General features: G+C 43.0%; 1 protein-coding gene across 5 annotated transcripts; it reads left to right on the top strand.

Annotated features, from left to right (window-relative positions):
- The first annotated feature begins 3,548 nt into the window (after positions 1-3,548).
- Positions 3,549-17,939, top strand: LOC119701803 (SERTA domain-containing protein 2-like). 5 transcript variants are annotated; one of them, XM_038138930.1, is made up of 6 exons: positions 3,572-3,706; positions 4,852-5,055; positions 5,229-5,335; positions 5,543-5,641; positions 6,646-6,764; positions 14,294-17,939. In XM_038138930.1, exon 6 carries the CDS (start codon positions 14,298-14,300, stop codon positions 15,147-15,149), a length of 852 nt encoding a protein of 283 aa, XP_037994858.1. In that variant the 5' UTR covers positions 3,572-3,706; positions 4,852-5,055; positions 5,229-5,335; positions 5,543-5,641; positions 6,646-6,764; positions 14,294-14,297; the 3' UTR covers positions 15,150-17,939. The 5 variants fall into 5 exon arrangements, with proteins under 5 accessions (XP_037994854.1, XP_037994855.1, XP_037994856.1 ...); XM_038138928.1 differs by lacking the exon at positions 4,852-5,055 and having other exon boundaries at positions 3,564-3,706; XM_038138927.1 differs by lacking the exons at positions 4,852-5,055; positions 5,229-5,335 and having other exon boundaries at positions 3,562-3,706.
- The last annotated feature ends 164 nt before the right edge of the window (positions 17,940-18,103 follow it).

Below are 18,103 nucleotides of genomic sequence, written 5' to 3'. Positions count from 1 at the left end.
AAGAATGGGTATGTTGATAAAAAACTCAAAACCCAAAAGAGTTTAATACATAAAAAAAAAAACAACACAGTGCTTGTAACAAATTCACTTTTCTGTGTTTGAAATCATTACTGAGAGAAAGGCTAGACATGGAAAGCACTGGGTGTTTGGATTATTTTGTGTCCAGTGAACTGACTGAAGTTTAAGACAAAATTGTTGAATGGTTAATTGTTTAAATTGAAGCTCGGTACTGTCATTTGCTTTTTTGCCTCTACTGTGTTTGAAGGGAAAAGGGGAAAGTGCTTTTTCCTGTAAATCGTGATTCTTTTGACAAAAGAGGACAATGGCTAATTTCCTACTCTGAGAAGTACTTAGTACGGTGTTGTTAGGTTTTGTAATAACCATCTTGTCTCATGGCTTCTTCTAATAAACTTGAGTTGGTGTAGGAATAGTTTGTTCACAGAGGCTTTACCACCAAGAAGAGGTGGTAAAACTAACCAGGGTTTAGTGCAGTGTGCTCTGCCTTTCTCACTTCCCTATGGAAGGGTGGCACAACGGGATCATTCTGCCATTCAGCTTTAGAACAGCTAATTCATTTCAATCAAATCCATCAGATCTCACAGTCACTACATTTTTAGAATGTTTCCAAGTGTGGAGACACCAGAAGAAAACAGCATTCTGTACTGATAACCAGTGATCCAGATAAGGGAGAGACATAAGATTCCAGGCATGAGACCAGCTTCAATTAGAGCTCATACCTTAGACACAGAGTAATTAATCACAGGCATAAATCTATAGGAAAGCAGTCTTCATTAGTTCTTGTGTTCCTGGAACTGTGTTTTTGAATAGATGAAGGTAAGAAGAAATAGCAAACCCCCAGCATTCCTTTCAGATGAGTTATATAGAGACCTTGATTGGTTTGGGGGTTGTGTTTTTTTCCTGGTTTATGTGAAATTTGCTGCAAAAGCAAATATGCTGCTTGTGAGAATGGCATCCTGGCCTGCTGCAGTGAGTATAGTCATACTGAAAGGCCATCTTTAAAGCTTTAAAAAATCATATACAATCCTCTGTTTGCCTCAAGCTTAGTTCAGTTCAAAATGGGAGAGCATTAGACTCCTAGAACATGACCTCATTTGAGAATGTAGGCATCTTTTAAAGGAAGATTTTTGTCAAGAAAGACCTTGTATGTGAGCTCAGCCCTCTGAATTCTTCACTGTGTGAGACAAGCATGGTTCCTCTAGCACATGAGACATTAAATACTGCCAAGCTAAACGAGGTTCCAGTTCTTTTACATGAATCCCACTGTTTACACAAGCAAAAAAGCAACCAAACCCTTTGCGAATAATCACCATATTTTGTGTCATTTATATTAACTTCTTCAGGTGTTAAGCCATGAATCCAAAGTTCTGATCCATGCATTTAAACAACTCCAGGTTCTTTTTTGCTGTAGCTCCTGTCAGAGCATGTTTGAAACAACTGACCTTTCTAGAAACACCCCCTATAGAAGGCACATTCACCCTTTTCTATTGCACAGAACAAAAACTGCGTACAGAACAGCTGACCACCTCAGGTTAATCACTCAAGCAAGAGTGAGGAGAGCAGGGTGACTGGTGTTGGTGTCTTTCTAGGAGGTCTGGACTGGAGGAGAATGGCTTGTACTAGAGGCTCAGGCATTGAGCTGGAGAGGGAGAATTGTCCAGGACTGTACTGGTGCTGCAGGGCTGCCCAGAGGTCATAGACTTTTGGCCAGCAGGGATCAAGTCTGCAAAGCCTAATCTTGGCTCAAGTTATGGGGACACTTTGGTGGTACTGCTAGTTAAACTATCCGTTTATATTCCGTAATTAGACATCATGATTCCAGATCCATCCTTTCTGCACCAGCTACCTTTGTACGACTGTCCTGTGTCTATTCCTTGGAGATAATCCCCAGCAGATGGCAGGGGTCGGTCCTGGTGCAATGCTCCTGGCTGTCCCTGCTTGGCTTTAGCAGGCAGAAGAATCCTGAACATCTCAGAGTTACTTCTCCACTTGAGCCACAGTGTGTGGTGGGAAGGAAGGGATCTGGGGGAGGGATTTGGTCCACTCCTCCCCCTCAGTGCTGACAGTGGTCCTGCACTTACACTTGGGGCAGCAGATGGACCATGGGGGTCGGGGTGTCACCCCTCAGCCATTCGGGGAGGCGACACAGCTCTGGCAGCGTGTCAAAAAGGATTCATTAGTGCTTCTCGTGGCAGCACTCGCTCCGCTTCTGTGCTCCGTGACCCCCAGCAGTGAGGTCAGAGCACAGCTGTGGCTGAGGAATTGGGGGCACCATGCTGCAGGAGAGAGGTGGCCTAGAGAGACGATCCCCCTGTCCTCAGCAAGGGACACCTCACCCACGGGGGTCACCTCCGGCTTTCTGTCCCTCTGCCCTTCGTCCCCACTGCACACTCCTGCCCCTTCTTCAGTGCCCATCAGGAGACACAAGGGTTAAAATCTGTTGGACCTGAGGGTTTAAAAGAAAAAAAACTCCTTTGTTGAATAATCACAAAAAGCAGCTGATCTTTCCTCGAAGTTGTAGTGTATCTCCATCAGAAAATTGCAAATGTTTCTGAAGTATTTATTAGACCCGCATGGAAGGAACCTTGTGTGTGAGCTTGGTCTGGGCTTGCTGTCCATGTAGGAACCCGTTTGTGCAAATGTGCTTGAGTTTTGTTTGGTTTTAATGTGCTAGAGATTGGCTCTTCCAGAGATGGGTTTAGATCAAGCAGCTTTTAGGGGATGCATCAGGTAACCAACCCATGGCAGGGTTCGACAAAGGCTCAAAATCGATCTTTACAAATACTTCAGTGTCAGATTTTGAAATCTGGTTTGTACAAACCCTCGTGCCAATGTAACTTGATTACGCAAATGCCCGTGAAAAGCAAATAAGAGGTTTGAGCATGGCTAAAACCACCTCATCTTTAAAGAAAAAAAAAAATCAAATGAATATTCATGGGAGAATTGTGCAATGTTTGACGTAGCTCTAGGGCTGGTCGGGAGACGTGGGCGCCTCGTTTCCCAACAGGCCTGGCACCGGGGCGTTGTAGGAACGCTGCTCTGTGGAGGCCCAGGGCGTGCCTTTTACTGAGATCTGGTACTTTTGGTCACAGACGGACTGCGAGTTTATAACAAAAAAAAAAAGGGGGGGGGGGGGAGCGGGGGTAGTCGTGGGCTTGGGTGCGGGCTGGCCGCTGGCTCCGCGGTGGTTTCAAGGCGCAAAGTGCGGCAGCAGCGGCGGGCGGAGCGGCGCGGAGCCGAGCGCGGCGCGGCCGCTCCGCCATCCCCGGCAGCGCGGGCGGGGCCGCCCCCGGAGCGCCGCGCCGGGGAGCGCGGGACTCGGCGGCGCCCGCGTCGCCATTGGGCGAGCCCGGCGCGCGGGCCCGCCCCCCCGGCTCTCCCGGCTCTCTCATTGGGCAGCGACGCGGGACCAGCCGTAGCCCCGCCCCCTCGGCTCGCCGGCCAGTCAGAAAATGGTTGCCGGGCAGGTTGAAAGGGCCGGCGGCCAATGGGAGGGCGGGTATCTGGCGCGCGCGGCGTACGCAGCGCCCCCCCGCGGGAGCCGCGGGCGGAGGGTAGGGCGGAGCGGAGGCTGCCGGGGCCCGGCGGGGGTGGCGCTGCCTCCGCCTCCTCCCGGCCCGAGTGCCAGCCCCGCCGAAGGCAGGGAGCGCGGCCGGCGGCGAAGGAACGGGGCTTCCTCCGCTCCCAGGTGGGGCGCCGGTCGGGAGGCGGCGGGAGGGCGCGGGGCTGGCAGCCGGGGCCAGGGGGAGGGTAGCGGCGGTCGCGGGGTGACGGCGGGGCACGGCGGGAGGCCGAGGCGGGGGCGGCGGGAGCCCCGACGGGGCGGGGGGGCCGTGCCGGTGAGGGGTGGAGGGGCAGCCGGCGGTGCGGTGGGAGAGGAGGGGACAGCGGGGACAGGTGAGGCGGCGGCGGGCCCCGGTGCGGTGCGGTGCGGAGAGCCGGCGGCCCCGGGGAGCTGGGCTGGGGCCGGGGGCACGGCGGCGCCGGGTGCGGGTACGGCGGCCCCGGGGAGCCGGGCCGGGCGCGGGGGGAGCGCCCGGAGCGCGGCCGGCGGTGGAAGTTGTTCGCGCAGTTATAATTAGCCCGGCCGGGGTCTGAGCGAGCCGGGCGGAGGAAGGGGGAGGAGTGTAACTTTTCGCAGCTCGGGAAGCCCAAGGTTGTCTCTGGTTACCGCTGCCCACGGCCGCGGGGGGGGCGGGACGGCCGCAGGAAGCACCGACGCTCCTTCTACAAAGGCCAAATGGTGGCAGGAGCCGCGGGAGCGGCTGCGGGAGGGCGGCAGGAAAGGGCTTTCCCTGAATCCCAGCGGCTCCATCCTGGCACTCCTGATCGCTGCCGCTCGGTCGTTGCGACTTCTGTATTAAGCTGCAGTTACATTTTTAATAGCAGGGTTTGCGTGGCTTAGTGAACGTGTCTTCTTCTGGGCTACGAGCAGGTGGATGGGACCGGAGGAGCATAAGATTGGTCTCTATGCATATTGCAGATTACGCTCGCAAATAGGCGCAGTTAATAATTTCTGCCCTAGTTAGGCCTGGAATTTTTCAAACTGTGTCGGAATGCTCGTTTCTAAAAGCATAGGTAGGAACCTTTATGCAGTAGTTTTCCACTTTATTTTTGATGTGGCTGAAATTCTGTAGTTCGGGCAGTTAACCGCAATGTGGGAAATGCCATTAACATTGAAATGATGCTGTAATCTCAAAATTCTGAAGTGACCCCTAAACACGTTCTAGGAAGGGAAGACAGAAAGTAATCCACTAGTGATATAATCCATAATGATTTGCAGCTACTGTGTCTTCTATAGTTGGTTGTTTTGTTTGTTTTTTTTCCTAACAGATTGTAAAAATTACACCTAATAACCTTACTTTTGTACTTCTTCCTGACACTTAACCCAGTGTGCCCAGAAATCATACAGGGCAAAAGTCAAACCTCCACAGTTACTTCTGCAGGAATCCTTTGAAGTATCTAATAAAGAAATTAAATTTGAAAACTTCTTGACTTCATCTTCTTCTAGCAAAATATTGGACTTCTAAAACACAAGTAACAGTATTATTTTTTTAATCCAGTGCTTCTAATTCTGTTGGGTTTGGGGTTTTTTAGCTAAGGTGCTGAATTCTAAGACTTTTCGACATTTTACTGGGTTTGTGAGCTTTGTGAAGTTGTTTTAGCATTAAAGAATCCTAAAACTCTAAAACATGTGTTTTTATATTCAGTGTATAGAAAATGCAGTGACTGCACACCTCTTCCTGTGACCTAACAAGTACACTTAAATGAACCTCAATAGTGACCACCTGAAGTCCTGCTGTTTCAGAGCAAATAGGTTATGAATCTTCATTTGTCTCTTTGTTTGGGGCTTGCTTTTTTTTTTTTTTTTTAATTATTTACAGATAGCGTGGATATCATTATACTGGGAAAGAAGTCAGCTTCTAGGAGGAGGAGGGAGATGTTCATGTGTTTATTGCTGTGGGTTAGATTTGGCTTGCTTAGGTCACGGGCATTTTACTGCTGTTTTACTGCATTTTTACAGTTCCGAGGTTCTGTAAGCGGAGGAGCCCTTTGGTAGCATCGGGCTATGAGTTGCTATGTAAGATGAACTGTAGGCGTTTACTTGCCCGTCTGTCTGAATGTAAGACTGCCTTTCACTATGTATTGTTTTAAGATTTGTGCAATAATGTGTGAACTCCTGGGTTTTGATCACCAAGGGCTGTGTTTGTGCAGCTAGTACTGATCCTTGCTCCTGCGGTGTGTTCGTGAGGCAGTTTGCCGTAGCTGGGTCAGGTGGCTGTGTGTGTGATGTGCACAAACAGGCATGTCACATCCAATCCTGCCTGCAGGCTGTTAGCCCCTGCAAGGGCTTTAATCCTTGCAGTTCATAACTGTGCGGTTCTCCAGGTGGAGGTGAGACCTCAAGAGCATGGATCGTGCAATTCCCTCCACGTTTCCTAGCCTAGCCCATAGTTTACTGTCACTTCAGCCTTTTCACGTTTCCCAGTAACCAACGCCTTGAGCTAATCCATGATTTAATCCATGTGGTCTCTAGCCATACTGCAGATGTTGCTATATCAGGGGTTTGATGGAAATGGTGCCACATTGAACATTAGACACAATCGTAGGACACCTTATCAACTATCTTCTCATACTGGTTTTGTGTAAGCTGAAAAAGAGGAAAGTTGGGGAATTCAATAAAAATCTGACTGCTTTTGCAGCCTGCAAGCGTTGGGGGATAATTCTGAAATGTAGTTCTTCACAATGCATGGTATTCTCTCTCCTGATTATGTAATTTTGGAGATGACTGCAATTGTAAATTGGTGTTCAATAACCTGAGGAAGTAGCAGTGCAAGTCCTTATCCTAAAGCCTAATGCTCAAAGGATCAGCATTCTGCAATACTCATTTACAAAAGATAATTTCCACATTTTATATGTTCACAGGTAAAACTGTTAGGTCCTCTTATTTCAGTGTATTCATGAATTTTAGGGGGTTTAACCCACATACATCTGCTTTAATAGAATTTACCACAAATAATTTTAAAAGTTGTATTGAATTGTGTGCTTAGTGCTTCTGGTTAAAAAAAATAAAAACCACCACATAGTAATTAAAAATCCTGATTTTGTTTTGTTTTTCCTCTTAAGTTGCATCATCCTACCTCGGTGGATGGCTTGGCCTCTGGGATAGTTCAAGACTCTTGGATGACCACACTTTATGCAAAATCCAGAATCTTCCTGCCTGGACGCCTTTCTGTTTTCTAAGGGTAACTACATGTTTTTATGAAATTGTATCTTATGTACATAGGACATATTTCTGATAATGGGCTGCAGATGTTATATGTGGATTAGCATGGTAAACTGAAATACATGTTTTTAAAATGGGATATATAATAATATAAAGTGAGGTAAACACTTTGGTTTGAGTGTTCTGAATTTACATTACTCTTTTTTCTTTGGTAAGGGGGAATTATTACAATGCAATAAAACATATTACTTTAAGATCACATTCTTATTGGAAAGATGTCAATCTTAACTAAGATGTCAATCTTACAGTAAGATCCACTGTTCAGCTGCTAAAATTGAGTGTTGCAGTTCTGTCTTGTGAGAAGGTGGCACTTTGGGTACTGAAGTGAAGTTGTGTACTGCAACAGAAAATTCAATGATTTCTGATTTGGTTACTGAAAGAATAAATGCACAGTCCTCTGTTAGGAAAAGAGCTTTTTTGTTGTTTGCTTTCACTGTTAATGGTCCAGGTTTTTTTTCTGTTAAAAGTATGGGCATGCCAATTTCTAATATTTAATAAGCTGTAACTTCCTTTATTAGTAGATCTTTTAGATCACTGTAACCCTAAAACATGTGTCAGTGTAATGCAGGGGAATGCATCTAGTATCTCTGTTTGAATCAAATGTGGGATTGAGAACTGTTCAGTTGACTAGAACAAGCTGTGAACAGGTCTGTCATTGCCTTTGCAGCTCCAATGATCCTTTGTTTCTCCAGTGAGATGCTTTGGTGGAACCATGGTGGTTTGGTTCTTGTTGTTTCCTTTAGGAGTCTTATGTTCTCACTTAATTATAGTTTAGTTTTACTAAGGGAGTTTCTAGGTTTAGTAACTCTTGATTATGTATTAGCTTTTGCCAACTACTCTTGATTCTTAGTTTAAATTATTCCAGGCCCTTCTTCCACTGAAAAAGAAAAATCCAGCCAGAATCCCTGGAAAAAAACCTTGCTAAACACACTCCCATTGAAAATATGCACATGAGATTTATTAATAAATGTGGAACAAGATACAGAAGTGACAGACAAGAGTGACAGTGGTTTAGTTTGGGGTTTTTTATGGGTGGAAGTTTCTCTCTACTGAGCACTGGAACCCACTTGTTTTAGCTGTGGAAGGTACAGATCCTAACAGAGGAGTTCCTTCTCCAGAGTGAAATGCCATCGTTTGTAACTCAAAGCTCTTATCAGTGCTTTGTAAAACGAAATGGGAGTAAGGAACTTAGAAAGATGTCCTTAAGTGCAGGAATTTTCCAGATCCCAGTAGACATAACATGAACAGGTTGCTGTGGGGGGTTTCAAACTAACTTTTAAATCAAAGTAAAACTTCATTCCAAGCACTTCCTAAACATCATTTCAGCTCCTAAAGTATTTGTGTATGATACAGGTTTATTTTCTACTTTCACACATAGTGAATTTCAGTGGGAATGTTATTAATTCCAGAATAATTCTGTACTAAACTCAGTCTTCCTCTCATTCCTTTCCTGTACCTAATGAATGCTATTCAGGCTAGTCTGGCTTTCAAAATGTGGGGAAATCCTTAGGTGTGGGTTTTTTTCTGTTTTGTTTGCTGAGTTGTTGTGTGTGTGTTTGTTTTTGGTTTGTTGTTTTTGTTGGGGTTTCTTGAGTCTGAACAGTAGCATATCTTGGTTCTGTGTTCCACTTGCTTTGTACCAGACTGTGGGCGTCTTATAGGTCAGGATTTGTTGATCAAAAAGTTGACATTAAGTCTTCTTTCTTTGAGCAGCCATTTTCTGGTAATTTCTGACTCCTGTGAAGAAGTTGTTGCATAGGAGTTTAGGTATGGGAGTAAGCTGGTAGGACTGCACTCCTCCCTGTCTGCACACTTTTAGTCACTTGTGCCTTCTCCAGCAGTTACTCATCTCGGCTAAACTGGGGCAGGGCTGAGGGGGGTGGGGAGGCAATGGACTTAAACACACTTTTGTATGTTTGGAAGTATCTTGAGGTCTAAACTTTTTTCATTTGGTGTTTCCTAAGGCATTTAGTCCTTCCCTCAGTTGGTCGGGGTAGCAGCCAAGATATGGTGTGGGGATCTCCAGCACTTGATGGGGACCCCAGATCAGAGATGTTCTGTGTGCTCTGACAGCTTACACTGTTATGTAAGGCGTGTCCAAGTGATCAGCACTAAGTCCGGATGGGAGGAAGGGATTTGTGCTGTGTCTGTTAACTGCACCTTCAGCCTTTCCATTTCCTTGTGCACTTTCTTCTGCCTGAAATACAAGCCAATAGCCAGTCTAGCACTTAATTAAAACTGCTAGTGAAGTTGTGTTGCCTAAAAATGTGTGTCAGGTAGGGGAAGGATTATCATTAAAAATAGTGTACAGCATACATCAAATAATTCTGGGAAGCAGCTGTAACTGTTGGGGTGTTTGTCTTCCTTTGCACTTCCTGCAGATGGATGTGTGCTTGTGAGATGTGTCTGTGAAGAGAGGGGAGAGCAGAACACCAGGTTATCAGCCAGCCTCGCTCAGTCACTAACACAAGTCTGCAGTCCAGAGAGTCTGTCTGTCTTGACTCTTACATGGTTTCTACAGTTACAAGACAAAGGAGACTTTGAAAGGGAATTGCCCAAATTACAATAGCAAGGAGTCTCTTAATTTTTATTTTAATACATAAGTTGCATTACTGCAAACCAGACAGGCAGCTTTCACTCATGAGGTGCTTACACACCTGCAAAGCTGGTATTCTGGTCCTGTAAGAAAAAGTAGTATTTCACTTTGAGTCAGTCTTGGGCTGACAAATACAGCAGTGTGGCTGTACAGAAAGGATCAAGCAAGTTTGAATTTAATAATACTCTAAAAAGAAAAGCCAAAAGGTTCCACTATGAATTCAGTTATCTTTACCTGGATAGTGAAGGCCAGGTACTTTATTGATGATCTTGCTTTTTAAACATATTTAGTGATAAATAAATAACTATTGTGTAGTTTAATACAGTGCATGAGAACTTTGTGTTCAGAAGATACTAACTGTGGCAGTCGTGTTTGATACACTCATTGTTTTTGAAGCTCTTCTCTACTGAAAATTAAAGCTCTGTGAGGTCCTGAGTTCTAAACATTGTTTAACTTTTCTCTTTAGTTCTCCCTCATATTCCAAAAAAGTTTTTAAGTAGTAGTTTGCCCAGATAGAAGTAATTGAGGGTTTTCACATGTTGCATTATTCCTTGAGAGTGTTCCCAGCTGTACTTCCCAGCCATGTGTCAGTGGCAGCTGCACTGTCAGGCCGTGTGACAGATGGAGCTGAAATGGTGGCACGGGCCCTGTAGGTTGCAATGTAAATTTTTCTTGGTAGCCTGGAATGTTTCTTCTGAGTAGCTGCACCCTGACCAGGCCTGTTTGTTGGGTATTGTGTGGATTTGCCAACCAGGGACGTGCTTCTTCCCTCCGGAGTTTTTTCAAACCCTGGTATGGTGTAGGATTACAGTGCTTGGATGCTTCTTCCCATCTGAGCAGGGAGGAGTTGCAATGAAATGTCCTCCATGGAGGACTGGAAGGAACTGAGGAACATACTGTCAGGGCACAATTTCTGTGAAGGCTCCATTGTAGTTCAGCGGTGTGAATAGAGGGTTTGGTACTCCCAAATACTGAGTTTGCTTTGCCTCCTTTTTTCTATATCTGAAAAATTATTTTCATTAAAAAAGCATTCTGCCATAAACGGCCTGTGGCTCAGTTTGCATTACTATAATGGGAGAGGATGAGAGGATGCCAGAAAAAAAAAGTTGAGATGTGTTGCTCCTCATTGTTCCTGTTTTTTTTCATGGCAAAAGATTTTAAAATAGATAATCTGAACAGGAAAAAAAATTTTGTTGTTGAACTTTTTCAAGTTCAAGAAGAGGGTGACTTAGAATCACCCTTAAAGGGTGACTTGCTGATTTTATAATTGAACAGCTGTGTGAAGACCTCGCATTTGAAGTTGGCATAAACTTTGAATTTTTATTCAATTTATTTACTTACAAATTACGGAGTTGTCACATTGGCACATCGCAAAATCCTGTTAGTTGACCCAATTTTTTGAGATGTGAGTAGCTTCCTGGAATCAGGCTGGAGTAAGGAGAGTGCAGTTTCTGGAGACTGTGCTGCTCTGAGCTGGCTGTGCCCTGGTGTCACTGATGGAGGGGCTGACACTGCTCCTCGTCTGAGCAGGCAACTGGGGGTTTGTGTGTGCACGGCTGCTTGTTTGCCTTACTTCCAAAAACTGAAGTGGGATAAGCATTGCATAATTAAATAATGCCATCAGCATCTGCTGCTGCAAAGTAATGCTGTGAAAGAGAGCACCTGACTGTGAATTTTGGGTTTGGGATGAGGTGTCAATCGCAGTGCTGCAGAAGAACAAGCTACTTAGGAAATACACAGAAGTGTGTTAAGGATCTGATTCCATCAGAAATTCTTGTGTTAAAAAGTAAAGCAAAAGGCCTGATAAAATGTAGATTAGCTGCTAACAAAGGGGCTTTGTGTCTTTTGTAGGTCAGCAGCTGAGTGTGTTTGACAAGAACTGAAATTTCATGTCTCCTGTAGCAACCGTGACACTAGTCATTTTTAAATCCACTGTACCAATGGTTCTCTGGTTTTTATTAGCCTTTTACAAATTTTTATGTAACCTCTGAAGTCATCTAGCTCCTGGAGGGAGAGTAGGGGATCCTTCCTGTTAGGAAATAAATCAATGTTTGACAGAATTTCTAAAATGTAAGGTAGTAGTATGTTTGTTTATTTTAAAAACACATCTTGGGAGTGGGGAGTGTGTTAAGTAGAAACATTTTGAAGTTGGAGCAAATAGTGTTTCTTGCACTTCATTTTCATAGTCAAGTGCTGTCATGCTCAAGCATTGTTACATGTTTGCAAAATGCTCTGGGACAAATTTCATGAAGGAAATTTGAGGAATGAAAAGAGGGGTGTCTGCCTATATGAGCAAGAAGTATTTAGTCTAACGAGACTACCGTTTGAATTGAAAAGTAAAACATGTCATACTAAGTTGTTTCTGTGAAATTATACATCCTTGCATATCATAGTCTGCTTGCTCTTTAAGCTTGCTTACAGAATTTAAATACCAGCACATTTTTGAGATGTTAGGAATTAACATCATTTTTATAATTCAAAGAGATAAGCATAGTATGTCCTATGTGTCTAACAAAGTATATATGTGTATTTTAAAAAATATTACAAGCAGTAAACTATCAAAACCAAGCATTCTGAATGTGTGCTATGTCAGAATTGCTTTTTCCTGTGTGCTCATATCTTCATTTCCTTATGGGTGTAAATTTTGGTCTGTTTAATTGAGAGAAAAACAAACAAACCCCACTAACATGCAGTGTATGGGAATGATGGTGCTTAGTGAAGAAACAGCTGTTTTGATGCATAATTTTTGTTCTTACAGTGATGCTGTGAGGTAATGCCTGAGGTAGTACACAACATTTAAATGCTACTTGAAATGGAGAGTTCACAATTTTATCGTGAGTTTATGATTTGCATAAATTATTGTTTTTACTATGACAGTCGGTATATTTAGCTGCAGTCTACTTGTCCCACATAAATGTGATTTTCCATAGATTGTGTCAAAAATGGGCAGTTACTGACAGTATTGTCAGTAGTTTGAGGATCCTTCACACACGCACACTGCCTCCCAGAATACTTTTACATTTTGTGCCTGAACTTTGTATCCGTATTTGTTCTGATTTTGTTGTAATGGAGTGCTTGGTACTGGCTGGGTCTGTTCGCTCTTAATGGGGTGCTGGAGTGGGAGAGTGATACATGATCAGTGTGGGATGATGACCCGGGTGGACAGGTACACCACTTCCAGACACCTTCTGGTTTTTAAAGAGATTCAGCTGGTGCTGTGGCACTTCAGCAGAAAACTTTGGAGAAAAACAGAGTTCTAAAGTTAAAAAGTTGCAGAAGTGGCAATATTATTTAAAGATTACAAGTAATTAAAGTTCGTTGCTGTTTCAAGAGCGACTGTGTTAATGAACTGAAGATAGACCAGACTACTCCCTGCTAAGTAAAAATGCAATCCTAGGACAAGCTGAATTTCATCCAGATATTCATGTCCTTAAAAAAAAACAAAAAGTATGTACTATTGAGAAGTCTGACACCTAAAATCCTGTAGCAGCTGTCTGTTTTCTCTCGTGTGTCTTGCTGAGGATGCTCTCCTTGCTTGCTTGCTTTCTGTTCCTCCAGAGGAGCTGAGTTCTCCAGCAGCCTTGTCTGGGCAGATGGACATAGCCATGGAGCCCTGCAAATCTGGAGAAATCCTGAAAGTAAAAGAGGCTTTATCCTGCTGCCTTCTCCTTGTCCCCAAAAGTCTAGCAACAGGCTAGCAGCTGGCAGCTGCAGCCATCAGCTGAGCTATTGCTGGCAGCATCCAGTGCTCACAAAAAAAGGAAGTTGGGAGGCCCTCAGCAGCATGCAGGGTCTGGATCATTGTGCACGAAGGATCTGCCCTTAATCTGCCAGTGGTGTCTAATTTATGATTGCTTAATTTTTTTTGATAGTTTGGGAACAAGGTGTCTGCATTCATGGACACTTTAGGATGTGTGTAACTAAGATTTTAACAGTGTTTTCCGTGCAGACTATACTCCTTTTCTGTGTTTATATGAGTGATTGCTTCTTGTCCCTAATAAAACTCTTTAGACTTGGGATGGTAATAGCAAAGTACCCAAGCAGGTATTTGTTTAGCTCACTTATAGATTTATATTTATACCTGTGTACAGGTTTTTGTACCACATTGTTCTAGACCTATTGTATTTCAGTGCAAGAGCACACAAAGCAGAATGAAAGCAACTAAATTCTATTTTTTTTCCCTTCCCAAAATTGGTCACTTTTAAAATGTTGTTTGATAGCTTTCTGCCTGATGTTCTTAGTGTGAAGTCAGTAGCAGGTTGTGAACCCACTGTCTCTCTCTGAGCTCAGTGGCCCAGCCAGATTTCCTCCCACATTTGACCAAACTACCAAGATGTGGAATGGATATAAGGATCCCATGTTGGTCTTTCAACCCTGCTGTTGGTCTTTCTGTAAAACAATTTTGGGTCACCTAAGGAAAAGAGAGAAGAATCAACCCTACATAGAACTCTGTGTATGTTCTCAGGGACACTGAGCAAGACGTTAGAATGGCTTCATGAGATCAAAATGGGTGTTGAAAACTAGCTTGAAATCTTACCTGCTGTACCCAAGAATGAATGTTAAAATGGAAATTATGAGATATTCTCTAGTTTGAGCCTTAATATAAGCATATATTTTATTTTATGTGGACAGATATACTTAGAAGTCTATAGCTTTTTAAAAAGAAGAGTTAGTATATTTCTTCCTTATTTTCTGTTTAGGAAAAAAGTTGCCATGAAACAACATAGCTGGAAAGTGCATCTTTTCAATGGAAGTACTATTGTGTAGGATTTCTATCTCTTGATGTTCTGTGACATCAAAAGTCTCAGCTAACCAATACATTGTACACTAGAGGCTTTTCAGCATTGTCTGTTGGGCCTGCCCAAGGTTAATTCGGGATTTTTGTCTTGCAGGTTCATGTTGGGGAGAGGCCTAAAGCGCAAGCTGAGTGACTATGAGGAGAGCATGGCTGGTCTCTCGAGTGCCTTTGATTCCAGTCGAGGTCTGCCCTACCCGCTCAAGAGGCAGCTGGTGCTCAACATGTGCCTCACCAAGCTACAGACGTACAAAATGCTGGTGGAGCCCAACCTGCACCGCTCCGTGCTCATCGCCAACACCGTGCGGCAGATCCAGGAGGAGATGAGGCAAGAGAGCAGCCAGCAGCCAGTGAACATCTGCCCTGGCATTGCTCCTGCTTCTCACAGCTACGCAGGGATGGAGTCACCCGGCATTTCCCTTCAGTTGCCTTCGGGTGTTGGTCAGCAAGAGTCCCACTGCTGTGACCTGCGGTCTGTGGAGGACCCGATCGAAAACAGCCTGCTGATCGTTTCAGACGACGACATGTCATCTGCTATTTCATCTATTCTGAAGGATTTAGACTTTGTAGAAGATATCAGCCCACCTACTTGTCTGGTTCCTACTGGAGATGACCAGCCAAAGTTTCCAGAAAATGCTGGTCTGAAACTAGAAGATGACAGACAGGATTTGAAGGGAGCTGAATGTGTGTTTGGTTCCTTTGAGATTTCAAATTCAACCAGTTACTTGAAGGATTTGGCAATAGATGACATTTTTGAAGATATTGACACTTCAATGTATGATTCAGACTTCTGTTGCCCTCCCCTGATGCCGCCCAGATCACCATCTCTTGCTACAGAAGAACCATTGAAAACCTTCCCATCTTGTAATTCTTCTTCAGCAAACAACATTCAGATATGTAGAACAGATCTGAGTGAGTTGGACCACATCATGGAAATTCTCGTTGGATCCTGATACTTGTTTTACCCAAAGATACTTTTAGACTGCCACTTGCATTTGGTTTCAGGATAAAAGCCACTGGAATAGTTGTAAAGAATTCTTTAAAAAGCAAACTAAATAATAATTTGTCCATAATAGAATTTTCTAAATAATTCCAAAACTTACAAACCAAAAAAGTGGCAGATTTTAAAAAAGAAAAATTATTTATCAGAACTGTGCAATCATCATTTTCCTTCCAGGGTGTATGTGGAACAATGGGCACATACCCTCATCACCCCTCATGCCTCTTTCAATAAACTTTTTTATGTGCAATTTTTAATTTGACAGAAGAATTTACATGCAAAGCAAATTTCATATGAGGTGGTCTTTTACAAAGCCTCCGCTTTATTTTTAATATCAGAGTCTATGCCAAGCTGGCATCTGTCAAGTTGCAGAGTTAGATTGTGTGGATTGCAGACACGTTCTTAGAGATGGGTATATTTTAAAAATGAGACACGCTTTGCTTTCTTTTGGTCAGAAAAGCAGATCAAGACACTTACCAACAAAGTCTCTTGCATTTTCTAAAGCATTCAGAACTATTTATTTTTGTAAATTTTATAGTCTTTCTACATTTTACTACGTTATTTCATCATAGTTCAAATATAATGGACTTCTAGTTGGATGTGTTTAGCACTACCTCTGAGCTGAAATGCTTTAACTCTTTCCAGTGCTTCATCTGAGACTGCAAATCTTTTTGTTTCTGTTTCTTTCTGGGGGAAAGTACTTCTAACTCATTAAGTTGATCCTTTGACAGTGACCTAGCTGATTTGTGAAATCAAGGGTATTCAATGTTTAAAAACTTTTAAGTATTTACAAATTAATTTATATGTAGATTGTGCAATTTAACATTTTTCTGTCAGTATTATGTGCTTAGATTTTGAATAATCTTGGCGTTCTTTAAATTAAAATTTGCTATGTACAGGTAGCTTTTTATTCTCTTTTGGAAAACACTGTCCTTCAACCCTGCTTTCACTACAGATTTTAAGATAATTTTTATGTGCAATATTATTTAAAGAGATTCACATTTTTATACCTGGCATTGTGGGAAGAAAACGCTTCAAACTTAAAACCTCTAGCACCTTTGGAGGACACTCGGCCAACATTTCTGCATCCTTTCAGAAGCCAAGCTGAGAGCACTGAGAGCACATCACCCTCTGCTGTGACAGCCCTGGAGCACCCGTGGGGCTGTGGGGACCCAGTGCTGGTGGCTCTGTCCCTCCCAGGGGCTGGGGCCACCTGGCCTTTGGAACCCTGGAGCTGCTGCCCCAGGCTGTTCTGGGTGGGGCAGGGGTGTTTTTATGCAGATACACAAACACCCTGCTCAGCTGGAGGAGAGATTTGCAGTGAGAGCTGGTTTTCCATCAGGCAGTTTGGGTTCTGTGTTTCAGCCTGAACCCAGGTCTTGGTCGATCCCTGCTATCGTCTTCGAGCTTCACACTTGCACATTGCTTTTTGGTTTGGATTTTGTTATTTTATTTTTCCTTCTTTTTTTTTAATTATTAAACTTTTACTTTGTTCTTGAAAGCTGCAGCACCTGTCTTGGAAACTTGCAGTTGTAAAACCTTTGCTTTGGTTTGTTGTATTTTTTGGGGTTTTTTTGTTCTGCTGAGACTTTTTATGAACGGAGTGTTGGCAGGGGGAAAAAATGTTGCCTGTGTGTTGCATCTCACAGAAGTTGAAATCCTGGCCCTGTTGAAGGGGCCAGGGTGTCACCTGGTATTTCTAGTCTTAACTGATGCTGTGGCACACCTACCTTGTGCAGAGATCTCCATTTTTTACTGTGACTCTCTTGGTTAACAGTTAGCTGCCGACATAATTTGCTATCCCAGGCCAATGTAGAACCATTTCAGGTCACATCCTCGCAGCCATCTGGGTTGTTTAGCAACTGAAGGGTATAAATGTATTTATATGCATATATTGTATTGATTCTAATATAAGACTTCTGATCTAAAGCATTTTGAATTGCTGGATAAAGGGATTTGTTTGAAGAGTGTATAACTAGTTCTTGAAGAGGTACAGCTTCAGAATGTACACAGATTGTGCATTGTGTATAGACTACTCTGGCTTTTCCTCAGCCTCTACTTTTGTATTAAAAATATGACTGAGTAAATCCTTGAAATATTAAGGGCCTTCTGCACTGTGATAAAACAGAGATGCGGTTAAAAATGTCTTTAAATTCAGTGATGAGGGATAAAATAAAAAGACTGCATCTAATCTCTTTTTGCATTTGAAAATATGGAATGTTACTATGCAGTAAAGATATTTTGGTATGAAAATTGTATCATATAGCAAATAGTGAACACTTAATAAATCCACTTACCTTGCAGTCTCTACAGAAACGGAAGAGAAGACAACTTGCTTTTCAACATTTATGTACTGAAGTTTTTTGTATACTGCAGCAAAAGATTTAATTGTTGGTAGATCTTTTATCAACAATTCAAAATGCAATTTTTGTACAAGTCCTGGCTACAGAGCTCTGTTTCTAATTGGTTGCTTGTGTCACAGTGCCAAGACCATGAGCTGGTGTGTAATGCAGTTCGGTTATGTTTGGAATTATGTGCAAAGGGAAGTTTAATTTTTAAATATGCACAAATTAATTTTAAAATCCTTCCATGTAAAATGAAGTTAGAGGCTAGTTGTGGTGGACCTATTTATTGTATGTTTGGAAATAAAAGCCACAGTTTTGCATTTAAACCAGTTATATTTTGGAGCCTTTGGTATGTGACTGTTTCAAAAACAAAGCATAAAAAAATCTATGGCACCCTGCCACTTTTTCTTTGGTCTTTCACTCACAAAGTCATAGCATTTTTCCAAGGCATTTGTATCTTTTTTCCTTCTCCACATACCCCCTTTCCCCCATTCTTTGTCCCTAAAAATAATAAACACCTTACAAACCTGTACAGAAATAATTACCCATGCCAGGCCCCATA

This window comes from Motacilla alba, chromosome 5, assembly GCF_015832195.1.
Source record: "Motacilla alba alba isolate MOTALB_02 chromosome 5, Motacilla_alba_V1.0_pri, whole genome shotgun sequence".
NCBI classification, from domain to species: domain Eukaryota; kingdom Metazoa; phylum Chordata; class Aves; order Passeriformes; family Motacillidae; genus Motacilla; species Motacilla alba.
Note: the sequence above shows the minus strand (reverse complement) of the source record. Positions and strands in the feature narration are given on the sequence as shown.